Genomic DNA, 27,818 nt, shown 5'->3' on the forward strand with positions numbered 1-27,818 from the left:
GAGAGGGCGTGAAGTGACAGCGGCTAGGATTCCTCCGCAGGGACTTCCTGCTGCTCGCTCATATTTGCATAAATCTGTAGATACTTTCACAGGCCCGGCCACTCAACCCCAGGTCTTTTCAGGTCAGGAAGTTACCATTGCTTTGCTGTGGGCCTTTCAGGCTGTTTTCTCATTCGTCTCCCTTCCTGCCTTGGCTCCCCTCTGTATCCAGATCTCCGAGGCAGAGCAAGGGGAAAGGGATAAGATGGCACACAGTTCGCCCACCCACTGCCCCTAAACCTTCTGAGCTGGCAGAATGCAGCTCAGCTCCCCACTAGCCTATTTTGAAAGGAGAGCTTCAGGCTCCCCTACAGCGGTGCTAAAGTTCTTGCTCACCTGCAGCCTAGCTGGAGCAGGGCTTATCCGAGGACCCCCTTTGTGTCCCTGCCCCATTGGGCCAGGCCCCTTCTCCGCCCCGGATCTTACCAGACGCCACTGACACAGCGGGTGGATAAGGCGCGAGGGGCGATGGTGGAGCCCTGCTGCATGAAGCCCCCGACGGGAAACCAGAGGCTGTTGCCCAGGGAGTACTGATTCACCAGGAGGTTGCAGCGGCCCTGGGCACACGGGTGCGGGCTGTACCACTCGTAGGGGGTCAACCTGCGGGAGAAAAGGAACATCCACCGGTGCCGCCGCGGGTGAGGGTGAAGGGAAGGGTCCCGGGGGGATGGGAGGAGCTCTCCTTTCTGGCCTCACCTTTGTGCCTCAGGAACTGGCCTTGTGGCCTTGGACAAGCCACTTCCCTTCGCTGAACTTTTCCCAACCAAAAATGAGGAGGTTGGACTAGGCTGGCAGTTTTTGAACTGTTTTTCTTTAATCAAGGAAACATTTTTGTTTTTTCAAAATAAATTCTCACGTGGAACTCCAATATACAGAACTGATGAAAATGGAGCCCCTTGACTGGAAACTGGGAGTGTCAAGGGCCGATGGTTGGGAAGTTGCTTCTTCTGCACCCCCCAGTCCCCCAAGGTGATCGGAGGGACCCTAGGAGCCCCAAGAGCCATAGTTTGAAAACCCTCAGCCTAGAACAGTGGTTCTCAAACTTTAGCCTACATCAGAATCACCAAGAAGGCATATTAAAGCACAGATTACTGGGCCCCATCCCCAAAGCTTCTGATTCAGTAAATCTGAGTGAGGCCTAAGAATCTGCAAGTTCCTAGATGATGCTCATGCCACTGGTCCAGGGACCACACTCTGAGAAACACTGGCCTAGATGGTCCCTCAGGCTGTGGTTCTCAGCTCTGTGTTACAGACTCACTTGGGAGCTTTTAAAAAAATGCCAATGACTAGATGCCACTCCCAGAGGTTCTGATTTAATTTGTCCAGGTAAGGCCTGGGCATCAGTATTTTTTTAAGGCTCCCCAGGTGAGTGGGATGGGCATACAAGGTCGAGAAGGGCTGCCCTAAGCTCTCTGCCTCCAAGTGAGGCGGGTAGCACTCCCTCCCGCTGTCCCGCTCAGCCTCACGGCTGGCCTCTCTGAGCAGTACCTCTGATGTCTAGAATGCCCTTTCTTCCTGCCCGCCAGACACGCACTTTCCCTCCTCTGTTCAACAGCCCCAGCCAGTCTCCCCCACAAGGCATTCCAGCTCTGACGAGAGAGATGAGTAGGGGTGTGTGCTGGGCAGGGCAGACGCTGCGTGTTCACAGGGTGTTATTGTCATCACCGGTCTTCCCTGTCCCTCCACTCAGCCTGATCCGCACTTGGGGTTCTACAGTGGCTCGCCCACATCTACATTGCTGCCGCTTGTTCCTGAATACTACGCCAGTGTGTCATCACTGGCCCCGTGTCTTGAAATGTGCCCCTTCCCTCTGTGGCTTGCTTATACTTATACTGGCTTATACTTGTGGTGTCTCACCTTGGTGGTTCCCAAGCCTACAGGCCACTGGAAGTGAGCTTTGAAAATACAGATTCCCAGGTCCCATCTCTAGAGATTTGGAGACTATCTGATCTGGAAATTCAAATTTTTAAAAGCTCCCTGTGTGACTTTGATATCAGCTAGCTTGTGAATGGCTGGCTTAGATCAGTGGCTTTCAAACATTTTTTCCCCTCTAAAATCTTACCCAGAAGTACAATATATAAGAGGGAAAAGTGGAGCTGGTCTGCATGAAGATGGGTTGAGGCCCCAGAGCTCTGACTGCCAGCCCCTTCTCATCACCCCTCCAAAGTCTCTGGTACCTCTCAGGAGCCTTCTCGCTCCACGGAACCCTGCTGGATAATCTAAAACCACTACCATAGGTCAGATTATCCTAGGCTCAGACATTTTATATATATATATATATGATGTTATATATATACAGGCTGTGTGGTCAGACCTTTAGTACATTTTTTTGTTGATCTTTCTGTTAATGCTGGATCCTGGGGAGTGGCGTGTGTAGGGCAGGGAAGAGGGTCTGTTGAAGCCTCCGGGGCTGGTGGAAAAGCTTCAGCCTGCAGAAGCAGGCTTGTGTGCGTGTGCATCGGGTAGCCAAGCCCTAAGGCCATTTCCAGGGCCCTTGAGGTCACCTGAGAGCTGTGGCTTTCTCATACGGGGCTCAATCAAAGGGGCAAGAGTGAATCATAGAGCAGTGGAGCCAGGACTCAGGCGGACGGCTTCCTAAAAGCTGCAGCAGACAGAGCAATGAAGTGGAAAGGGCAAGTGTCAGACAGTGTGCCAACTCCCGCATGTCTTGCCAGTTGTCACTGACAACAGATACTTGACAGTGGCAATGCCTACAGGCCTAAGGGGGGGTAGGTGGCACCCGAGTGGCACACATAGCAGCCTTTGAAGCAAGGCCTTTCTCTGTGTGGCTGGTTCTCGTGGGCTCAGGATGACTTTCCTGAACTTGGCTTTGATCTCCACTGGAAGAGGCACAGGCTGAGTGACACGATGCCTCCTGGAAGGCTGGGAACTGCCCCAGGGGATAGACACCCCGCAGGTCCTTGGGGCTCTGTCTTCTAATTGGAGAGAGCAAATGCTCCCCTCAAGCCACTGAACAGATATGCTCTTGGGGAAGACCCCACCCAGCAGAGGTGGAACATACACTGTAGAATCATCTGGCCCTGCCACTGTGGCCCTGAGGCAAAGGAGACAGCTGAGGAGACAGCTGGAACAGAGTCACCATCAGCTCTCTAGAAGCTCAGCCTGAGCAGTTCTCTGCTCCTGCATAACAGCCCTTTCTGGTCCTCCAGTTTGGAAAGCTGAGTGCTGAACAGGGATTCTGAGTGAGTGACCCATGAGCCACTAGGGCTTGTCCTGCTGCTGGATAGTAAGTTGGCTCTCCTGAAGCCCAGGCTGGTCCAACAGCCCTTAGCCTCAGAGAGAAACAACCCTCTCCATGTACATTCTTGGGAGGCCTCAGCAGTGAGATGCTCCTTGGGGTCTTCCGTGGGCCCAGGAACAGTCTCTGGTTTCCAGGGAGAGGGGAGAGCTTATTCTCCCCAACCCCTGATCTGGACCATTTGTCTCAACACTACTTGCAATTGCCTCTCTCCATCCTACCCTCCTGCTGTCTGCTACAGTCCATGGTTCCCCTTCAACAAGGCAGCTGTGTTTTCATAGGCAGATCCAGTTGGGGAAGGGCCAGGCCCTCTGCAGAGAAGGCCTTCTCCCTCGCCTGAGCCACCAACGCCTCTGGTCCCCCCAACTCCGGATTCATAGGCTCTGTTTCTTGTCAGTCAGCACTTTGTGACAGATCTTGGCAAAGACGGATGCCAGGGCAGCCAAATGCATGGAGCTTAATCAGAGTGATCTTCCTGCCACTGTCTCTTTCCCAAGGCTCCTACATAAGCAGGGGCCATGGGCTGGGGAGCGGGAGGGGGAAGAGGCAGGGGTGCAGAAGCAAATTTGGACAAGCTCACCTATCTGCGTTGTGCACGTTACGGAATGTGCGTGTAGATGGGTGGATGTCTGCCCAGGTAGACAGCTGGGCAGAGAGCGGTTCAAGTCCTGAGTCCCTCTCCCATCCCTCTAATTTAGCACCAAGTTCTTCTCAACACCCCTCTCCTGCTCCCCACCCCTCCCTTGCAGTTCCCAGAGGCGGACACGAGGTGGCGGTGTGAGGATAGGGAAGGGGAGAGGAGTGTACCTAGCCACTAGGAAGAGGACGCAGCTGACGGCCAGATAGGCTAGAAGCATGAAGAGCCAGACGCCCGGAGAAAATGGGTCCAGGAAGGAGAAATAGCCGGGTTTGCGTCCCTGGAAATGGAGAAAAAACAAGATTCACTGTACATGTTCAGTCAGAATGGCCCTTGGACAGGGCAGGGCAGGGCAGGGGGTATGGTGAGCATGGGCCTGGCCCCAGACTGCATTGCCTTGGGTTCTGGGTGACTGGTTTAAATGACACTGGGGCTGAAGGTGTAGAGGGGGCTGCTGTGAAGCCCCTATCCAGCCCTGATTTCAGCAGATGAAACAAAAGAACAGCCCAGGCCACCTCACTTCCTAGGTTGAGGGTGGCTTTGTGCTGGCCAAGTGGAACAGCCCTCAGTGATCCTTATGGACTGCCCCGTGTCCTCCTGGGGGCGGCATGGTGAGCCTGGGAGTGCCTTTGAGCCGTTGATGTCTGCAGTGCTGGAGCACGACAACAGCACCACCTCTCTCTGACACGCATGTCTTTCTCATGAGGAGGCTAATACAACAGCCATGCTGGGTTTTTTGTTTGCAGGGTGACCTCACACACAGTGAGACCTTCTTGTGTAAACCTCAAAACAGTGCTGTGGGGCACAGATTATTGTTTTCATTTTGCTAGCAGAGAAACCAAAGCCCAGAGTGGTCAAGACATGTGTCCAAGGTCACACAGCTAATGAGTGGAAGAGCTGGGACTCAGTCGCATGTTTTCTGACACAGAGCCCAGGGCTCATCCCACGATGCTGTGGGAAAACATGGTTTGTCCCCAGCCCAGGGATGTGCTGGGCCAGAGGGACGAGAGCCAAAGGATGGAATCAGGGACAGAAACCTGGGCACCAACCTTCCAGTCGTTTTCTGCAGGGCAGCAAAATGGAATGAGGAGGGTGGAGCTCAATAGTCTGCTCTTAGGCTTTAGCTGTGTGATCTTGGGCAAGTGCACACCCCTCTCTGGCCTCAGTTAGAGCTAGAGCTGACACACTGGTGGCCTCCAGGCCACATACAGCCCTCAGACAACTTGTTAGTTTACCCATTTTTGTGTTAGTTGCCAACATTAAATGATTGGGAGATTCACATAAAAATCCAGATTTCTGGTTTTTTTTTTTTTTTTTTTTTTTTTAATGGGGTGATCTGGCAACACTGGGCCTACATTCTCACCTGGCTGGAGCTGAGAGGTGGCTGCCCACTGTAGATAGGGTCTGCGCTCTGCAGCTCCCCATGGCTACCTTAGGCTTGCATCAGGCTTGCTTCTTTCATTTCCTATGAAACCACTGGACTAGATGCTCCCTCAGGACCACTCTAAATTGAAAATGATATGATTTTATGATTCTAGAAATCTAGGAAGTCCATGGATAGGACTGAAAATCAGTATTGAGCACAGAGGTTCGATGAACAGGTAAACTTTCAAGCTCAAGATCTTATCTGTCATGGCACGATCTCGACATCCAAGCATGTCATTTTTACACTGGGCTCCCCGGAAACACAAAGGGGAACTACCTAGGCTAATAGCGAGCTGAGCTCACCCAGCTTTCTGAGCTTTCCTTATCCGAAGGCAGCTGGACCCTGGAGAACATGCTGAGAAGCTCTGAGTGGCAACTGCTGCTCCCACTGCAGCATCCGAGGCAGGGGAGGGGGCGGGGAGACAGCTCTGCGTGGTCCTGTTGTATCTGCACAGCCCGATCATGGCTTTGGAAGGGTGGGCTTCCACCCCTTCTTGGTGAGGCAGTAAGCACATTCCTGAAGCACTTGGGGGTACAGCTGTACACTCCCATGTGGGGACACAGCCCAGACAGTACACAGTGAGGAAGTAAATAGCTTCCCTCTGTCAAAGGGGCAGCTGTTCTTGGACTTTGCAGCCCTTCAGCAGTGTGACAGTGACCTTTGGGTGGTCTGTCTGAAACTAGTTTTCTTTGTCAGTAGTATGGCTTAGACCAGGGAACCACCCTTTGATGCCAACTGCGAGTTCTCTCCCTCATGTGCATCAATGCTTGATCTGCTCAGAACATTCAGGTGACTTACTGGGAAAATGAAACAACCTGAGGGACAAAGCCTAGTAACTAACGGAACAGAAGAGGAATGGGGAGAAGACCATTTGAGCACATCTGGTCCCATCACTACGTAAATTCTCTAATAGGAAGAAAGGTTCAAGAGCAGTGGAATTGGAGTCCCCAGTTAGTCATTCCTGTGTCCATCATGGCTGACCGTGTCTTCATCATCATCCCAAGAGCCAGTGGCAGAAACAGGAAGACACAGAGAGTGCAGAACCATACACAGAGTCCAGAAGGGATAAAGAACCTGATCAAGCCTCCACACTTGCTGCAGCAGAAATCACTAGCTTGGCCCACTCCTGGGGTCCTTCTATACCCCAGAGTTTCTCTGGGAAAATGTACATGAATTCTACGTGCCCTGTCACTCATGACTGTTTCACTCTGTCTCTCTCACTTGAGAGAGATCCAGGAGAAAAATATCTGTTATTGTTGCTTTCTGAATCTGAAACCCCATTAGATGCTCAATGTCAGAAATCTATACCTGATTATATCACAACGAGTGAAATGGAGGAAAATGACAGCACTATTTAAAGCTGCCATATTTGGTTATGGGTGATAAAGAATGATGCACAGTCATGGGAAAAATTCCTGGAGACTCAAGTTATAAAACATAGAACATCACACAAACAAGGATCAAGACATAAACACAGCTCTGCTGTAAACATATCAGTCACGTTGGCAAGGCAACATCTGATTCCACTTGTGATTGACTGACGCCAACCAGAAGAGCAAGGAATGGGCAGTCATTTGAGATTTGGGTCTGGGCTTATACAGGCTTGGCTTGGGCTGAGCCCAAGCGGTTTATAGGATGCCAAAGAGAAGTACGCTACTTGCAAGGCTCTGAACGCCTACTATTTTTTCTATGCGGATGCTTTAGATTGCTTCCTTCCCAAAAGACATCTGAGTTACTGGTGCTTAGGGCAAATCAGATGGCATATAATACCGCAGGCATTTCTTCCAAATGATAGACTTTCCTTAACCCAAAGCATCTATGACGGTGACAGTTTTCTTCTGAAGAACTCAAAATGCGTCACTATGTTCTCTTGATTTTGATACCCAGTTCTCCATGTTGACAGATGGAAGAACTGAGACCCAGGGAGGTTAAGTGCCTTGCTCAAATCATTGGTGATGGCTTCAATTTCTCTGGCGCTCATTCGTCAAGCTGTGCCACAGGGATGCCATGCTCTCCTTCATTTAAATGGCAGCTGTACCGCATCTTCCTCTCCTTTTTATCTTGGCAACTTGCTCCAATAAACTCCCTAATTAATCCCACGCCTTCTCCCCAATGCCAGCAGGATCCCAACCTACTCTATCTCACTCCCTTAAAGTACTCAAACATTGTTTATTTATACTCATCATCATTTATTGTGACTCTGTTGTATTTATAGGCATTTGTATTGATTTATACATGTCTCTGTTGACTGCAAGTTGGGCCGGTTCCTTCTGGTGAATACAACCACTCTCAGGGTAGATCATTGGTTGTATATAGTTTATGCCCCAAATGTCAGGGACAGGTCAAGTCCTGCAGATGGAATTGAAAATTAGATGGCACTAAAATTAGAACTAGTTCCCTTGACTTTTGTACTGTGCTTCAGACTGACCATATCAGAGCCAGCATCCTTGACGCTGTCTGGTGGTGGGAGAGACCCAAAGGGCTGGTCACCAACTGACCACAATCCTGGCATGGTGAGGTCCTTTGAATGTTAGCAGTGGAACTGCCCATGAAGCTATGAAGTGGCACTAAACTTTGCGTGCATGTCGAAAATTCTTCCTATGCTTAAAAAAAAATCTAACTCACTGATACTTCATTCTATGCATATTGCAAGAAATGATATTAGAATAAGAATGCAATTGCTTTCTCAGAATCTGGAGCCAAATGCATAAGAATACCAGGGCCAGGTAACGCAGGACAGATAGTGAATTAAAACACAGGCTCTGGAGCCAGACTGCCCAGGATGGAATCCTGGCTTTACTACTTACAAATTATGTGACCCTGAGCAAGTTACTTAACCTCTCTTGGCCTCCGTTTCCTCTTTTGTAAGATGGGGTAATAATAAAACCTACCTCATGGGGTTGATTTGAGAACTAAATGAGTAAATGCACAGGAAAGGCTATATATGTGTTGGTTCCCCCTCTGTCTAACAGTAGTCATGAGTGAAGGGGCCGGAGGGGGGGTGGTACGTGACAAAGGAGGGAACTTCCTTGTATATTGATGCTCCCTCAATGGACAAGAAATACTGTTTTCTGTCCTATAGTGACACATGCTAAAGCTGCTTTGGGGGAGAATGCCATCTGGCTACAGTCACTTTCCATAACTCCTGGAGTTTCTATGGGTTATAATACATGAGTCATGAAGGTTCCCCCAGGGCTCTCCTGGGAAGCCATTAGGGCAATACCAGGTTCTCTTCTGGAAGGATGGCTCTTAGAAGCCAGTGATTCCAACTTTTGGAACTCAATTCCACCTCAGCCTTCCCAGACAGAGTGGGTCAGATGTGTGGTGGGTTCTCCTGTGTTTGTGTAAGGGCTATGTACCCTAGTCACCATTTCCCTACACACAAACTAGTGAAGCCAACTCTCTGCCTTCCCTATACCCCATCCCCTCCCCAGCAGAGCCAATGACAAAAGCTCATCATGCCCTCCATAAGGTTTTGCCAGTCTTTGGAACTGAATGGAAATTTATAGAGAGGTTTCCTTCAACTCCCAGAAATGGCCAATGGTCAATAAAACACTCTCTGAAGAGATAACACAGTCTCCACAACTCCTTCTGGGAGAGGCAGAAGGAGGTGACTTCTCCTTGTCCCACCCCAGGAACCCATGATGGCCTTCCTCAGTGTATCTGCAATGGATTGTCTTGAAGATATTTTGGTTTAACATGCACTTCTCACCTCTGACTCCAAGAGGAAAAAAGAATAAGCAAGTAATCCCTCTTCACATAAAACACCCAGATGGGTTTGTTGCCTATATTTAACCCAGATGCTAGCATACGTATTTTCACTTTGCTGGTTGGAAATCTGGTATGAGGAGACCTGTGTTCTAATCCTGCCACTGACTTTGACTTGCTGAGTGATCCCAGGCAAGCCACTCAACTTCTCTGAGTGCCAATTTTTTCTTCCACAAAATGGAACCTTGCAATCAACATGAAGGGGCAATATGAGAACTGCTAAAGTACTGTTGACAAAATACCTTGAGCTTCTTGAGAGAGGAGCACTTAATAAATAACCAATATTAAAATGATTATACATTTAGGGAGCCATGTTTCCATTATATGGGCTATCATGTTACTTAGCTTTAAGGAATAGAACTCTATTCATTTTCTATTTTCTTATAAGAGAGTATTAAGCAGTATTAGAAATAATTCACTGGTTTACTTAGCATTGTTCTCCATTTTCCTAGACAGTCTTTCTGAAATGAAACAGACCTTCTTAAAAATCGGGTAATACATCCGGCAAAATGCTGGGTATTAATTTAATATCGGCATTTATTTCTTTCTCACTTTTCAATCACTATCTGCTTTTTTTTTTTTTTTAACTTTTCTTGAGAAGGATGACTTTAGCCAAGAATTAAGAAGAGAGAAAGAACAGAGAATGAAACTTTCCCATTTGTTAATCAAAGGTGGAGCAGGACATTACAGGCGAAAATAGTAAACTCACATTTTCAAGAGAGTCTTAGAGGCTCTGGCTGGCTTAGGATCCTATATGGGATCATAAAGACTATCCTCAGATTAGAAAGGATCTTGAAAGATCACCTAACAAAGGGCCTCAACACAGAGAAATATACCTTCTGTACTATAAAGATAGGTAGTTGGAAGTGTATGGACTTGGAGACTGAAAACCTGGGTTCAATGCCGCCTCCACCACTGCACTATCTTTGCTCTTTCCACCGCACCACTAGCTTCAGAATCCCTCTGCGTAAAATGGAAATCATACGACCTGCCTTGGGGGATTGCTGAATTAAACCAGCAGCGTACGTGAAAGTGCTTCATAAATAAAGAGATGCCAGACAGATGTTAGTCAACATACAAATATCCTGGACATATCCCCAATCTCCTTAAATATGTCAACACTGAATTTTTTTAACATGATTATCCATTTGGGGGCTCTATGTGCCAAATGTCAAATCCCAGGTTGGCTTTCGGCACACTCTGATGATTCCTTGCTACAACAGTCAGTGTGTGCTTGAGAAATACATACTTTAATATTAATCTGAGCAAAACATCATTAGGCAAACTGCTGGTGCAGGAAAAAAAAAAAGAGAGAGAAAACTACATGATATACTGTAATGTCAAATATGAATGTTTTTGTTTTTCTATGCTCTTCTTCCCTCCATCACACAGATATTTGAAAGCTCAGAGTCTGCATCAATACCATCAAACCCCGGACTGCAAAATGCCCTTGGGCTTGTACTGATAAACTAAATCTTTGAACTTCTCAATAAAAAGAAATGAGCTAATGTGCCAAGGAAGTCAAGGGAGTCTTGAACTTCAGATGTCCTGTCATTTGACTCCTACAGTTCGAGGACCAGGAGACGCCCCAGATTTTAAAGGCTGGACCCTCTATGTATGGCTTGGAAGCTCACCTGACCCCGGCCAGGGATTCTGATGCCTTCTCAGGTGGGTGTGACGTTGTATGAGGGCTATGTAGGCGTCGAGAGAGAGAGCAATGAGTTCAGGTGGCAGTCATGGCCAGGCCTGAGCAGAAGATGTATCTGGGCTGCCCGAAACATCCGCCTCCCATCTCTTTTTGTTCTTAAGACCAATGAGGTAAAGGCCAGAAAGAAAAAAAGAAATCTATTTAGGTCACTCATCCTGCTGCTGAATACTGGGCCTCCTGACAGAAGCCAGGTTCCTGGGGCTCAGTGCTGCTCAACCACGAGCCACAAGAAAAAGTGGTGCTCACTACGCATGGGATCACAGGGTACCTCACTTCCTCTCTTCCTGTCTTCCTTCTGTACTTATCAAGTAAACACTGCATGTTTAGGATCATCACATTTTCCATACCAAAAATTATATCATAAAAATTTATGGTCTGACAAGAGGGTACCTCCTCCTCAATGCATCTCCCACTAGGATCTACTTAGGGAGGGAGAGATAAACCAAGAATATTATAATGCACCTGATAAATGCTATAATAGAGGTATAGGCAGGGGGCATTAGCTCAGAGAAAGAAGAGATGAGCTCCATCTAGGGAAGGCACATTGAAGAGCAAGTGCCATTTGAGCTGGGTATTGAAGGCTAGGGGAGAGCTTGTCAGACGGTTGAGAGGCAAGAAGATGAGCAGGAACCTAGATAAGAAGACAGGAAGAGGCTGACATGATGAGATAAGGGGACAGGAAGAGGCTGACATGATGAGATAAGGAGACAGGAAGAGGCTGACATGATGAGATAAGGAGACAGGAAGAGGCTGACATGATGAGATAAGGAGACAGGAAGAGGCTGACATGATGAGATAAGGGGACAGGAAGAGGCTGACATGAGGGGAAAGCAGTGAGTGGTACAGGGTGAAGGTGCCTACAGCAAAGAACCGGAAGTGGAAGAGGAAAGATGGGCTTCATTCTCCACGCTAACAAGCTTGGACTTTTCTTGTAAGTGGACTTTCACTGGGCAGCCAGTGAATGATTTTAAGTAGGAGGCTGATATGATTACACTTGTAGAAAAAATAAAAATAAATTTAAAAAAACAACTCTCAGGCTGCAGTATGGATCAAGGATGGACTGCAATGGGGAGAAATTCACATACATTTATTAAATATAATAGCTAACCCCTTAGGCTGCATATGTCAGGCACTGCTATAAGTGTATTCCATAGGCTTCTTCATTAAATTTGCATGAAAACCCATTTTTACAGATGAAGAAACTGAGACACATGTGACATGCAGCTAGCAAGTGTCAGATCTGGGAATAGACCCAGGTGGTGTGGCTCTAGAGTCTACGAGTTTCACTCTATGCTTCTTAGTGAATGCTTATAATGACTGTGGCCCTTTGATGGGGATACAGTAATGGATCAGAAAAACTCTGCCCTCAAGGAGGACACAGACCACTGGAATGGCAGAGTTCAGGTGAGAGATAAGGAAAGTCTGAACCAGGCAGACGAAGTGGGGAAAGACAGTACGTTTGAGAACTATTTCGGAGGTGAGCTGACCCACTGAATGTGCGAGGTGAGGGAAGTGAAGGACAGCTCAGGTAACGGATAGAGATGCCATTACCTGAGATGGGGCAGAAGAGAGGAGGGAGAGATGTACCGAATGCGGTTTGTGACACTGTTTTTGAGGTGCCTGTGAGACGTCCAGGTGGAGATGTCTAGTAATGTGTTAGAAATATGCTTCTGGAATTCAGGGGAGCAGACAGGGTTAGATTTACAGATCTGGGGGCGGGTGAGATTACCCAGGCAGAGAGTTGGGAGAGTGAGAACAGAAAAGGGCCACGGACATTTAAGGGGCAGAAGGAGAGAGAGGAATCGACAGAGATGATGGAGAAGGCAACGATCAGAGATGTAGGAGGAGCAACAGAAGAAAGGGTGACTTGCACTCTGGGAGCGGAGAGAGTTATACAAATGCCGAAGCCAGACTCCTTAGCCAGCCTCTAATGGCAAGAGGTAGGTGGTCAAAAGAGCAAAACATTCTTCTGATTTTGGTCCTAGAGATGCCTGAGCAGAAACAGAAATTATACTCCAAGATTAGGAAGCAGGAAAATATCCCATAACCAACTCTTGATGATCCATGTTCTTGAAAAATCCTAGATAATCTTAGCTTGCTGGGAATTCGCAAATTATTTCCGGTTGTCTTTAGGTTTCAGAGACATACCTGCCACCACTTATTACTTTGGAGGGCTTTGCAATAATTTCTAATTAGGCATTTACACTTTGGGTTAATTATTTTTACTTTTCCACACAGATTTGATTATCACCAGATGCTCACTTTTTGGTAACAATAACTCATGACTCAGGGGACCTCAGACATAGAACTAAGATAGCAATTCTAGGTCATTATAGATTATAAATGAAATGAAATTAACCATATTTTTGCTCATAGATAACTATCAGTTAGAGAAAATCACAAAATAATAAACACCCAGTATTCAACTTTAATTTCACGAACTTAACACTACTATATTAGAGGTGGCTTCTCTATGTAATTTTAGATTTAGGCCCTTGTGGTGAACTCTACCGGGCTATCCTTTGGCATTAGCTGTTCCTGCTTATGCCTCCTTTGTTTCAGATACAGCTAAGTTCATCTCAGACTTATTCCCACCAGGTCTCTGGTGGGAATTCAGGATTATTCTCTCCCCAGCTGACTTTTTGATACTTTCTAAGCATAGTGCCTCACACACAGAGTGCACTCAATAAATATTTGTTGACTAAATGCATAAACTGTTACTTCTGCTTAGTGTAAGCTGTTCATGTCAGCACTCAACTTTTACTCAGCTTGGCCCCCTGTTATAAATCAGATCTGAGCAGCCATGTGGCATACTAGTGCCTCAGTATGGAGGCTGGAGGAGGGGAGGAATCCTGACCAGACGGCCGAACTGTATCAGTTAGGGCTCTCCAGAGAGACAGACAGAACCAGTAGGATATATATGTGTGTGTGCATGTGTGTATGTGTGTGTGTGTATAAAGAGATTTTATTTTAAGGAATTGGCTCATGTGATTGTGGGAGCTGGTAAGTCCAAAATCTGTAGGGCAGGCTGGAAACTCAAGCAGGGTTTATACATGATAGTCTTGAGGCAAAATTCCTTCTCCTTTGAGAAACCTGTTTTTGCACTTAAGGCCTTCAGCTGATGGGATGAGGCCCACCCGCATTATCAAGGGTAATTTCCTTTACTTCAAGTCAACTGATCGTAGACGTTAATCACGTCTATAAAATACCTTCATAGCAACATCTAGACTAGTGGTTGACCAAATGTCTGGGCACCATAGCTTAGCCAAGCTGACACATAAAACTTCACATCCCAGGAACTAATGCAGGGGAACTAATACAGTCATAGGTTTGTGGGTGGTAGGACACATGTGGCCAGCACTCCAATTAAGGATGTCCAGAGGATTGGTGAATTAGAGTTTGGTTCTGGCCAGAGGTGATATTCAGGACAGTGGTGCCCTGGGTGGTGAAGGTAGCATACCAGCAGATGTTCCCAGGCAGTGGAAACACCTGGGATCAGGTGCCTTCACCCATGCGCTTCCTCATGGTCCATCAGATCATGAGTGGAGCTCTCTTTCCCTCAGCGTTAATCAAGAAATCAAGGTCAGAGCCTAATTGTATGGCCTGGCCACAGCAGTATAGTTTGGGGAAAGGGTGTGCGTCTCCATTTCTTTGGGTGCTCCCTCAGGGCTCAGTGGGCAAAGCAGAGTACGGTGGGCTCAAGAAATGGTGCTGGCTGGAAAACTGCCCAAGGAGTTCTGAGAGATGTAACAGTGATAAGAACACCATCCTGAGAGTTAGGAGGCCTGGATTCCAGGCCCAGCCTTGTGTTAGCTCCAAGTGTGACACTGGTTGCCTTATTTGTAAGACGGGAATTATAATACCTTCCCTCCTTCCTCAAAGAACAGTCCTGAGGACCAATGAGAAAATGTGCGCAGGGTGGCTTACAGGACAAGTTATTCAAAGATCACAAGGATGAGGGTAGCAGCTGGTGTCACAGAGAGAGCACAGGCTCCATTCACACCATTCTTTGGTTTGAACTCCATGCTTTCACTTATTGGTGTGTGGCCTTGTCCAAGTGTTGAAAACTTCATGTACCTGTTTCCTCATTTCTAAAATAAGAACAACACAACTGTATTGGTTTCCAAGGGCTGCTGTAACAAACTACCATAAACTGGGTGGTTTAAAACAACAGAAATGTGTTGTCTCATAGTTCTGGAGGCTAGAAGTTAAAACCCAAGTGTCAGCAGGGCCATGAGCTCTCTGAAGGCTGTAGGGGAGGACGCTTCCTCATCTCTTCCAGCTTCTGGTGGTTGCTGGCAATCCTAGGCATTTTTTAGCTTGTAGATGCTTCACGCCAGTCTGTCTCCAAATTTACATGGTCTTCACCCCTGTAGGTCTATGTCCAAATTTCTCTCTTTTTAGAAAGACACCAACCATTGTTTTAGGACCCACCCTAATCCAGTATGAGCTCATCTTAACTTGATTATATCTGCAAAGACCCTATTTCCAAAAAAGGTTACATTCACAGGTCCTAGAGGTTAGGACTTCAACATAACTTTTGAGGGGACACGATTCAACTCATAAAAATAGCCCACATCACAGGTGCCTGAAAGAGTGTCTGGCACATAGGAGGTGCTTGATGGATGGGAGGGAGCTAGCATCATCGTGGAAAAGAGGAGGAGGGATCAAAATTCCCCTTATTCCACAAGATAGACACATCAATAATAGTATTGACTGTGACCAAATCCTCACATTTCTTTCTGTCTTAACCTGGGGAGCTGGGATCTTGACATTGTCTCTTCTTTCAGATGATGTGGCCCCGTTTCCCAAGCCGGGCAGTGATCACGATGGACACCGAGGCCCAGCACAGCCCAGTGCTCTTCTGAGCCACCTGAGTGGGATCTGTGACCAGGAGACCTTCCTCCTGGAGAAATAGGCCACAGTCCCTGATGCCCTAGTAGCTGCCAGCTATGTGAGCTCAGGCTGGGGTTGCGAATACAGACAATCCCCTTTTTCTAGGGCTAGGGTGTGGGGCCTGGGAAGGTGCCAGAGCTGGAGGGTCATTTCTTCAGCAGGCAGGTGGGGTGAGCGCTTGGTTGCTTCCCTTTTGGGCAGCCTTGTGGTGTCAGGTAATGTACTGGAATACAGCATGTTAGCGTGACCTTGGAAACCTAAAGTGCCTAGAGTATTGGGGAAATCCATATAATAGCTGTGCACGTAGAGTCAGTTTGGAGGAAAGGATGAGCAGAAGGCTCTGCTGGTCTAGTAAGGTGAACTAGGTCAACTATGTGCTGACAATGTAATGACCATTCACTTTGTGATGAGGCACAGCCAGGGTTACTCTCCCAAGGCTCCCCCCACAAGCCAGTATACTTTGACGTCATGTCTATCCTCTTCTGCTCATTGGTGTGCTTTCACAAACTCATTTTGACACTCACTATAACCAACCTAACCAGAGAAGTCTTTTTTGTAAGGGATGCAGAAGAGGAGAGAGGCCAGGTATAAGTGACATTAGACTATCTGCTCTTTATTCACCAGTGCAGATAATCAAGAGAGGGAGTCTATATTCCCTCACCAGACGCAGTGCTCAGAGGGAACAGAGGTGGACCTGGGAGTCGGTGAAGTCCTTGAGAACACCGGGTGACTTCTCTGGGCTGGGGGCCCCGCCCCCTAGGAGGAAGCAGAGTGACTGACAACACCCATGCACCAAGGGTTGAAAAATCACTCTTGGCCATCCCTATTCAGTGAGGCAGAAGCAATTTTTACTGGAAAGCCCACAAATGTGACTTTTCCATTCTTTCTGTTTGCAAGTCCACACAGCTGATGGGGAAAAAATAGCCCAGCACATTCGCATTTAAGTCTTGAAATCTAAATATTTCTGTGAGTCATTCATTATTACCATATAACTCAGTGTTTGCATGCGAATAACTGTAATGACATAAATGCTTATAAAATAAGTCTCTTACCATATGAACTCGGTAAAGAATGCTAATTCCCAGAGTCATGAATGGCTTCGAGAAATCAATCACCTTCTCCCGTTCAGCAGTAATGGTGAGGCCTGCCACAGCCAGATCTGCTTTCTGAAAGGAACAGACAGAGACCATCAATGGGTGGCCATGTGAGATAGGGCACGGGGACTCGTGACTGGAGGCCGTCACTAATAGGGAGATGTTACTCTGATCTGGCTTCTCTGCTCAGGAAGTGACCTTAAGTAGCCATAGCATATCCCAGGTTTGAATGAGCACTCACGAAAGGACATGGATATTGAAGCTATAACTCATATTTTTTGAGGTTAGACCCCTCTGGATATATAAATAATTATAAAGAGCAAGGGGTATCATTACAGACTGTTCAGAGATAGACTTAAATGCCCTAGGGGGAGGGAAACTGGCAGATAGGGCTCCTGTATTCTCAATATTGAGTAGTATTTTATTCAGTGTATTAATTTGTTCAGTCAACAAAACTTCATTGAGTCCCTATGTTGTGTAAGACACTTTGGTGAGGGGAATTACAATGAAAGATAAAAATGAGGGAACCACAGACATTAGAAACAATTGAATGCAATCGCATTCACTTCACTGTGAAGAAATGAAGACCAAGAAATCGAGCCAGTGGCCCAACATCACGAAGCTTGTCTTTGTCAGAGCCGGGACTGGAACTCAGTCCTCCTGGACCACCAGTCACTTACGTTGCTGTCAAGGTTAAAATTCAGGTGCCACTAAAAGAAGGGTCTCTGGTCCCTTTCATGCAACATCACCAGAATTTGTTCTGAAGACGTTTCCTTCCTTTCTCTTTGCATCTCAAGTGCCCACATCTGAAGAGAGTCTGTTCTGAATTAAGGCCCTCTAGAAAAGGAGATGCCATAGGCTTCCTCAATGTCCCTCTCCATCGAGAAGTTGGATATTTAACTATATTTCTATTCTATTTAATTTCAATCCATCCTGTTGTGAAGCAAGCTGACTTCCTATTGGTCTGCTCCCCTACACACGGAATCAGGGGAAAGCCCAGAGCTGGGTTTCAGTTCTGGTCCATGCTCTGCCCTAACTGACAACCTAGGCTAGTTGCTTCACTTCTCTAGGCTTCCTTAATCTCATTCGTAAACCAAGGATGTGGGTTAAGAGAGGGCTAGGATCTTTCCCAGAAATTCTCTAACAGCGATTCTCCAACTGTGGTCTATGACCACCTGCATCAGAATCGCCCGCAGGGCTTATTAAAATGCGAATCCTGAGTCTCATCCTAGACCCCCTGGATCAGACTCTCTGGGGTAGGACCTGGGAATCTGTGTTTGTAATAAGTTGCCTAGGTGATTTTGACTTATAATAATACCTAAGAACCAGGTTTTATAATCCAGGCATGTATCTCAGACTGGCCTCCAATGGTTTACATTTCAGCTTCTTTAACTCCTTCTTCTAATGCTGGTGGATCAGTTGATGCAAAAGATGAAGAAAAAAATGAGGAAAAGCGAAGTGTCTAACAATCTACAAACAGGGCAATCAGTTCTGAATGAGTGCACACACAGATACACACACACACGACTCTTCCTAAATTATTGCAAAGAAAGTAGGGAGACAGACATGCTGGCCCTCATTTTACACACAAGGGAATTCATGATTTGTGTACAAGAAGGATAAATCCATTGGCAAAGGTCAGTTTCTTCTATATCTCAACCCTGATCCTCCACTCCCAATTCACGTTCCTTCTCCTAGAGCAGCTACACGATCCAGCAGAGGTTAACAAACTCAGGGCCTTATAGAGTGAGGCCAGGCTTCAAAGAAACTAGAGTACAGATGTAAGAGATCTTTAATAAAAAATGAAACGTGAACAACTGATTGTGTTCAGTCTGTATTTCTCCCAGAGAATATTGATTATCACTATCAAGTGAATCACCTCTTGGGCCAGAAAGTAAGGTTAGATTAGAAGATTGTTAGCACCTTCATTTGAGGGATTCTTTGGAGGGTGGTTTGGGCCTTTCAGAACCTCAGCTCCTCATTGACAGTGGCACTGACTTGAGTTCAGCTCACAAGCACTGGTGTCAAGCAACAGAAATCAACCACAATGGCCCAACAGGTGCCACGCCAGTGCCACGCGTGTGGGTTGACGGCAAGTCAGCAGCCAAGCCCTGTCCAAACCTTGAGAGGAGGAGACATGAATAAAATGGGTTGGAATGAAGGAACTGAAGAAAATATTAGAAAAACCAAAACTGATAAAATGGGTAAGAGGTAAACACAGCATCCAGTCTTTTCTCTGGTTATGTAAAAAAATATATATGTCCAGATCAATTAACCAAAGTCAACAACTGTATTCCCAAGTTTCTTTTCCCCACACACAGCTTTCCTCCAAAAAGGGCAAACTTTGGATTAAAATTTGGAAATCATTTCACAAGTTTATAAAAGTTGGCCAATAATAACAATATGGTAAAACAATTCCATATGGAGAGACAGCTAGAAATGGACAGCATCCCAGGAGGGCCCTCTCCTGAGTACATGCAGAATGACCACATAGCCAGGGAGAGTGTCTGCCTCAAGCTCGGACACGGCATTTCTGTCTATTCACAAATTGGCACTTTACGAAACTGGGTCAAACAGAAAAATCGCCACCTGTGGACACTGCTGACTCGTTGCCCCCAGCCTGTCTCTCTTTCCTTTGTCCCCACTCAAGAATGAGTTGGGGGTAGTGGAGGCAGGGAAGGAGGAATGAGACAGAAAAGGGCAATGACAAGCTAAAAGAAACATGGAGGTTTTGTGGTTGTTGTTTTCTATGTTTAATGGACTCAGTATAGAAGAGCAATTATCCACCTTGGCTTCAATGCACCCCAGGGTATCAGCAACAACTTCCTGGGAGCAGGTTATTCCGGAAGATGTGCCTTCATTTTATTTTACCTTAGTTAAAAAGACATTATGCTATAAAGCAGTCTTAGATGAGGAGATAATGTGCCATGAAACCAAACTAACAACCAAAGGGGGCTGGGAGTGTAAAAGTGCTAGTAATTGCCAGTGTGGGAGGCTGAGGGAAGTGTGGGCACCATGATAGCACATCAAGCCCTTTGGCACCTCTGCCCACTCATGGGGGGCGGGGGCTGTGCTCTCCAGTGGAAAGAGCAGTGGCTAGGACATCAGAAGACCTGGCTCTTGTCGCAGCACAGCCACACATTCACAGTGACCTTGGGCAAATTATTCCACTCTCTGGGCTTTGGTTTCCTCCACTGTAAAATGAAAAGGTTCAACCAGATGCTCTCTAAGCTCTTTCCCAGCTCTAAAACCCCATGTTTTCATTTTGCCTGGCTAGAAGAGGTAGGACTTAGTCTAACGGACCCCTATTTTGCTCAAGAAGATGATGGTGGTCAGCAGTAGAGGAGAATGACCTCTGAGGAAGAAACTGTTTATCAGGCTAGTCAGCAAAGAGCAGCAGCTGACAGGGACCCAAGGCAGGGACACTTTATTTTAGGGAAGGAAATCCAGCAAGGTCAGGAAGGCGCAACACCATTTGGAAAGAGCAGGTCTGGAAGCGTAGCCCCGGGGGCTGGGAAACCAAGGGAGGGATCCCCAGAGCCAGAGAAGGAAGAAAGGAAGGAGCCAGAGAAGGAAGAAAGGAAGCCCGGTAAAAGGGAACTGGCGTAGAGTTCTATGTGCTTCACTATGTTCCTAGTCATGTTGTCCATGGTGTGAGTGTGCGTGCGCATGCACGCACAGGCATGTATAAATACATTCCCCTTGAAAGAAAGACCTTTCGCCTCTCCCCGTTTTTGATTGAAAGTGTTCTTTGAAGAGCTTCATGTTCTGCCTCTGAGAGATCCCCACTTTCATCATCTGGATGTTAGTGGAATTTACAAGGGGAGGGCAGGCTGCAGCCAGCCTGGAGGTGACTTCCAAAACATACTACCCTTTGCCTCCTGGAGTTTAATAGGGGTCACGTAAGTGCCACCATTGCTATCAAAGCCTGACGGCTCGGCGTGGCCCCTGCTCTTCTCCTGGGATCTGGGGCCCGGCTGGGAGGAAGACCGTGAATTCACAGCCGGGCTCTGGTCTGCATCCACCTGAGTCTGCTGCTCCCACCCTGTGCTTTCCTGAGAACACCAGCAGGAGGGGTCTGATGGCAGCACCAGATCCTGGACAATCGGAGGTGAACAAAGCTTTCCTCTGTCTCCCTTTCCTTCTCTTTTAGACATCTGCTGCCCCCTTTTTTGGCAAACTTCTATCTTTTCCCCTCAGCAGTGCCCCAGCACCATTGCACTGTCCTCCAGCTGCCTCAGCCCTGCCTCCCTCCACCTGGCAGCAGCCCCCCTCCCCACCCCCACCCAGAGCCAAGCTAATGAGAGGATGGGTTGGGTCAGAAGACCTGGCCCTCCCTCTTGATGGCCATATATCCATAGCAACTCACTTACCCTCTCTGGACTCATATTACTGGGCTACCCAAGAGGGCAATGCCTGCCTATCAATATTATGTGAGAGTCAAGAGAGACGATGGATGTGGAAGAGCCTTATAAACTGTACACACTAGAGAGTTCTGGCACGCCTATAAGGGACTGTTCAGGTAATAGCGGGTGGCCGAGACTTAGCCTTCAGTGTGGGCCAGACCTGTCTGGACTCTGTTACTTATTTGCTGTGTGACCTTGGGCAAGTCATTTAACCTAAGCCTCATTTGCTCATATATGAAGTAGAGATAATAACAGTAGCTACCTCCTAGAATTGCTGAGCGAGTGAATGAGACAGTCTTGTAAATGCCGAGCAGGAGGCTGGTTCACAGTAAGTACCCAATAAAAGTTCACTGTCAGGATGATGATGGTGGTGGTGATGGTGATGATGCTGATGATGGTGATGATGATGATGATAATCTCCACAAGGGCCTCTGGAGACTACGTCTTAATCCGTAATGAGTTGTAGGAATGTCATGGCGGCAGCCAGGCCTGTTCTACCTCCATGCAGGTAGAAGTGTCCAGGGCCCCTGGACACTTGGCCCTTGGTGGCCTTTCCCAGGTGACCTGGGATCTGCACACAGCTGTGCTGCCCAAGTGTGCTTCCCTGGTGTGACTGCCTGTCTCTGAAGATCCACGTAAAGACCTTACTAGGCCTCATACTGTCCCATCGCTTGGAAAACTCAAGGAAAAAACTAACACTCAGCTTGGAAACCAAACCCAGTCACTCTCCACAGTCTCTTCCTTGTTCTATGATCCTCCTCTGGGGACAGTGGATTCAATGACCTCCCAACTTCCTTTGAATTCTCGGATCCACCATGCTATCTCTGATCAGCTTCCAGATCTTTTTTCTCCGGCTTTTTTACACTACCCCTCAAGCCCCCAGCTTCCTGCCCCTGGGGGAGGCCGGCAGCTTTCTACTCCTTTGCAAGCCACATCAGCACATATCCTGTTTCACCTGCTACTCAGGCCCCATAGTGCCTCACAATCTTTGCTGTCATGTATTTAACTCTGTAATTGTGTTACTTAACTCTGGAAAGCTTTGGGAGGCCACAGTTGGAATGAGAAAACGCTACACAGAAGAAGCTTGTACTGAGCATTCCTGGAAACCTTCTTTCCAAGGTAATTGTCTCTGGAGATCCCCTGTGTATTGAAAAGGCTTACAGAATTCCAAGCAAGGCCAGGCCTGTGGCTGTGAGAACTGGGGATGGATTATCCGTAAACACCCCAATAGGAAGGAGCTGTGAGGGCAGCAGGCCCACTTTCTGGGGAGGGATCATGCACACTGGACTCTGGCTGAGGAGCTGGGCTGAGGGAGACATGGGGCCCCTGGAAGCTCTGTGTCCTGCATTCTGCCCTTGCGTGTGGGATCTTGGGGCGAGCAGGGATCGCCTGCAGAACCCACCGCGCCTCCCCGGCTGCCCCCTCCTCTTCAATGCTCGGCATTCCCTCCCTGCTCTCTACTGACCCTCCGTTCTGCTCCAGGCAATGTGCAAGGTTTTGGGAGACAGGGCTGAGCAAACCCAGGAACAATCCCTGACAGCAAAGAGCTTACAGTCCAGTGGGGGTGGCGGACAGTCATCAGACTGTCAAGAAAAAACGTGTAAAATTACGGCTATAATAAGTGTTATAAGGGCTTGTATGTGGCACCATGAGAAGGTAGAGCCAGGGGCTTGACAGAGTCTGAGTGGCCCACAGGGGCTTTCTCAAGATGAGACTCAGTCCCCTGACTAGAAGATACCTGTGAGAAGGCCTGGGATGAGCATTCCCAGGGGAAGGGACAGCACGTGCCAAGGCCTTGATCCAGGAGGGAACTTGGTGCCTTCCAGGGCTGGAGGAAGGCCAGAGGGCTGGACCACACGGGGCGGGGAGTGTGCTGTAAGGTCAGGCTGGAGAGGCAGGCGGAGATGCAATGGCTCGAAGAGCCATCGGAAGGCCCTGAAGTATCTTAAGTAGTGGATGGCCTACAAGATCAGATTTGTAATACTAGCACGGCTAACACCTGTCGCCCTTCCTGTGTGTCAGGCACGGAACTAAGCACTTAACATGTGTTACCTCACTCAGTGCTCACAATACTCCTATGAGGTAAGCTACTATTATTATTCCCACTTTATAGATCAGAATATTAGGCCCAGAGAGGTTAAGAAACTTGTCCGAGGTGCACAGCAAGTGTCAGAGCTAGGATTCAAACCTGGGCAATTTGGCTTCAGAGGCTGCATCCTGAACTTGTCACACATTCAACTGGCTCAAGTGTAGAAACAAGACGGAAGAGAGGTAAGAAAGGGCCATCCTCATTTTTATCCTCGCTCCCTTGCCATTTATACCACTCCATGCAGGGCCATCTGGTGTCTCTGCCGCCACTTTATCAATGTCGCCTAGCAGTGATCTCCATGTTACACTGTGTAAGGGATGCTTTCCAGCCCTTATCTTGCTCAACCTCCTAGTCGGCACTCTCCGCAGCCCCTGCCTGGCCCTCCTGAATGAGGCCAATGTCAAGGACGCAACCCTCTCTCCCTCCACCTCTGTCTTATGACTACATTGCCCTGCCTCACTGGCACCAAACCAAACTGCGCTCCAATCCTAGCCCTGCCCATTACCAACTGTGTGAGCGTGGGTAGGTTTCACATCCTCTCCATGCTCACTTTTCTCATCTGTGAAATGGAGATGATGATCACCAGCTCTGGGGTGTTTTGAGGATAAATGACAGACAAAGCACAGGCATATACAGGTGCTCGATAAACGGTTGTTATGAGTATTCTTTTTCTAACAAAATTAACTTTTACACCATGGCAACTATACCTATCCCTCCTCTAAAAAATTATCTATGATCCTCACTCCTCTAAAGCCCAGCCTGGGAGTCAGGCCCTCACGGTCTTCCCACTCCTGCGAGTTCAGACTCACGTCCCGGTGCTCCCCCAACAGCTCCCCGCAGCCAGCCTAGCTCAGCCGACTCTCAGACACACCTTGTACTTTCCTACAGCCCTAGCTCCAAGATGCCACTTCCTCCCCCTAATGTCCAACCAGCAACCCCACCATTCAAAGTTTACCTCCCTGTAAAAATGTCTCTATCATCTTCCCAGGAATAAGGCCTCCCTCCTCTCCATTACCAAAGGAGATAAGACGTTGCTTATACCACTCACATGGTACATGCCATAAACCACATTGTACTAGAACAGGGGGCCTAGGCTCACACTCCAACTCTGCACTTACTAGCTCTGTGGCCTTGGGAAAGGACTTATCTTCTCCATGCCTCAGTTTCTTCATCCATAAAGTGGGCATAATAACAGTTCCCACCCTCATGGAGGTTCTATGGGAATTAAATGAGCAACACATGCAAAGCCTATGCCTGGCACTGAATAACACTCAATAAATGTTAGCTCTTACTATTATTATTGTTGTGGACATTCATGCACACACCTCAGCTCTCCATTAGATTATAAGAAGCAGGGACCAGGTCTTTAAAAAACTTAACATATATAGTATTTCAAAGTTGCCATTGATCCTGTTTTACAAAGAAACTGAGGCCCAGAGAGGTTAGTGATTTGCTCAAGTACACACAGCTAGGATATGGAGACAGCCAGCTTCAGATGTACAGATTCTCAGGACTGGGCACTTGGCTGTCTTATGGCTGTGCTGTTCACAGTGACTTTCCCAAAGTGGGCACACAGTAAGTCCCTAAGGAACAAGCAGCACAGCCAACAATGCAGGGTACGGGAGGACAACCCCCCAAATATGGCCTCCCCTCGAGTCCCTTCTTGCTGACAGCAGAATCAGGCTGATGCTGACACACGCTTGTATGCAGGAGGGATTTGGTCAGGAAGCTGGAACATTATAACCAGATTCAGGTCGTGCTGCGGCCGTGGTCAGATACAATTCCTCATCCTCCACCCTAAGGAAGGCTCGAAGCCCTTGGTCCCCACTAGAGGGCTCCCTTCTCCCTGTGCCCCTCCCCAGGCCCAGTCCCCTGTAACACCTCGGACAGCATTACATGGGGAGCCCAAGCAGAAGAGGAATGTGCCTCATACTCTGCACTTAAGGCTGCTGCCAGCAGAGGGCTGTAAGGAGGGGTGTTAATTACATCCTGGGAAAGAAAGGAGATGATGAGGACATGCCCAGCCCGAGCCAGCGGGGAGAAGAGGAAGGACCAGTTCCGTGGAGCTGCTTCCAAATTCTCCCCAGCCCTCAGTCCTTTTGTGCTATGCAGTAGAGCAGGTTAACATCTGCAGCTCAGCCCATTTCAAATTAGATTGTCTACTTCCTGCCTTTTGAGCGATTTACCTGCTGGTGCCTTTCTCCCTCCCCGCTCTGCCCCTACCTGGGGAGATGCTCAGGGAGCCTGCCATGACTCACTGGGGTCACCCAGCTGAGCGGCAATGGGATCTGAAGGAGACGGGGAGGCTCACTCCCACCCCTGGCTCGTGCCTCAGCAGGAGTCATCACTTGGACTTCCTAATAACATGCCTCAGGGATGCACACATCTGCAAGGCAGGCCGTCTTCCCACTCCACCCGCTGCGGGGTGGGCCCAAGGATGAACTCACAGGGTCACATGGCACCTGCAGAATGTCTAGTGTCCTTGTCCATTGGGGAGACTAGATGTCAACCCCACCACTCCTCCTTCTTTCAGGCCAGGATACGAGAACAAGGATGAGGGAATGGCGAATAGCGCCCAGTTAGTCACCTGTGACACAGACACAGACACACACACAATCCACCCAGCCTGTACCACCTAAGCCCCAAAGAAGACCTGCCTCCTGTTCAGAGGGAGGCCCCAATCAGATCCTTTGCAAACCAATCTGAGCCCCAATTAGTGGGATTTATCCACACTCAGTGGTCATGCCCATACTCAGCAATGCTCAGGGCGCAGAGGCCCAGAGGAGCATTAGCATTCCCGGGGAAGCAGCAACGTCATTCACAGGTCCAAGTGCTCCCTGGTGCTATTTCTTGAGGTGACAGTCTACTCTCAGGGCTGGATGAATTTCTTTACAGTTAAATTAAAATCCCCATGAAATGTTTAGTTGGCTCAGCTCAGGGCTGCGTTATTGGCCTGTGTGGGCAGACTTCAGGAGACAACCAGGCTTAAGGAGAGAAGGGGCTAGCAATTCATTCACGGGTGAAGTGGGGTGGTGCAGGGGTCCAAGCAGATAGTGTTCACCTTTGACCTCTTGTCACAGGCTCCCATTCACTGGCCACGGACCCTCTTGCCCTTCGGGGTCAGACAGATGTCTGTCTGAATCCCAGCTTGGCCATTCACCAGCTGACCAAACTACCTGACGTCTGGGCTTCGGTTTCCTCAACTCTAAATTGGGCAAAATAATGCCTATTTCTTACGGCTGTTGTGAGGATTCAATCCAATAACCTGTGAGAATGGAGCTCAGGTATAGTCCTGCCTCTTACAATCCCCTCTTCCAACCGTAGTTAGAGGGGTCTTTTGAAAAGCTAAAGCAGATTATGCCATTCTTCTCTGTACTGCCTTCTTAATCTTTTTTATGCTATGGATCCCTTTAGCTGTCTGGTGAGGTGTGTTAACCCTTTCTTTAAAAATGTTTATTACATTTATTGTATCACATTACTGCATTACATAGAAATATAGTTATCCAAATATTTTTACATTTTTGTGTTAGGGTGACATAACAAGAGCTGGAGGTAGGTCTAATAGCAAGACGATAATAATACCATCGGTGACAAAGTCCCAGGTACGGTTAAATACCACTACGGTTTGTTGCCCGCATTCATAATTGAGGGAAATATTACATTTCAAATTGAATTTAGAAAAAACATAGATGTAAATTTTTCCCTTCTAACCTTATGGACTCTCTTAATGTTATCCTCAGACCCTTGGGTGTGTGTGGACCCCAGGAAAAGAGATCTCCCAGCTTACTGACAACAATTCCTTACCACGGCCCACCAGGCGCTGTGTGATACAGTGGTGCCCTGCTGCCCACTCTCCACACTCCAGCCACGCTGGCCTTCGTCCTGCTTCGCACACATGGCAGGTTCATCCGCACCTTGGGATCTCTGCGTTTACTCCTTCCTCTCCCCACGATGCTCTGCCCTGGCCTGGGCTAGTCTGGCTTCTTCACATCATTCAGATGTCAGAGTGGCCTTCGCTGAGTGCCCATCTAAAGGACCGCCTCCCTGACACTCTCAGAGTGTCTTATTATCCTGTTTTATTTTCTTCACAGCAAAACCCACAACCTAAAATTGTTGTTTGTTTATTCACATAGTTGTTTACTGTCTGTCTAGAATGTAAGCTCCAGGAGGCAGAAGTCTCTCGTTTGCCGTGTGCACAGGTATCTCCAGAGCCTAGAATAGTGCCTGGCATGTGGTGGGTACTAAATAAACATTTGTTAAATGAAGACATAACCAAATGAACGAATAGATGAAGTAGAAGCTCAGCCAAACTATTCTCTTACCTTGACTCTGAGCTGAGGGAGCAATTTCGTAGTAAATTGTTTCAACTAAGAGAGTGAGGGCCAGCTCTGCCACTTACCAGCTCTGTAATCTCAGGCAAGTTACTTAACCTCTCTGTACCTCAGTTTCCTCATCTGGAAAATGGAGATAATAATAATACAAACTTCATAGGTATG

The 27,818-nt window shown here is 47.7% G+C and overlaps 1 protein-coding gene across 1 annotated transcript in view; it reads right to left on the minus strand.

Moving 5' to 3' along the window:
* The window catches only part of GRIK4 (glutamate ionotropic receptor kainate type subunit 4), a 291,987-nt gene that overhangs the window by 26,729 nt on the left and 237,440 nt on the right, over positions 1-27,818 (minus strand). Inside the window, exons 12-14 of the mRNA XM_058544995.1 lie at positions 16,786-16,899; positions 4,106-4,215; positions 466-639 (exon numbers count right to left, since the gene is read on the minus strand). Of these exons, the coding sequence (XP_058400978.1) occupies positions 466-639; positions 4,106-4,215; positions 16,786-16,899 (398 nt within the window). The remainder of the gene's footprint in view (positions 1-465; positions 640-4,105; positions 4,216-16,785; positions 16,900-27,818) is intronic.

This window comes from Diceros bicornis, chromosome 7 (genome assembly GCF_020826845.1).
Source record: "Diceros bicornis minor isolate mBicDic1 chromosome 7, mDicBic1.mat.cur, whole genome shotgun sequence".
In the NCBI taxonomy this organism is placed as follows: Eukaryota; Metazoa; Chordata; class Mammalia; order Perissodactyla; family Rhinocerotidae; genus Diceros; species Diceros bicornis.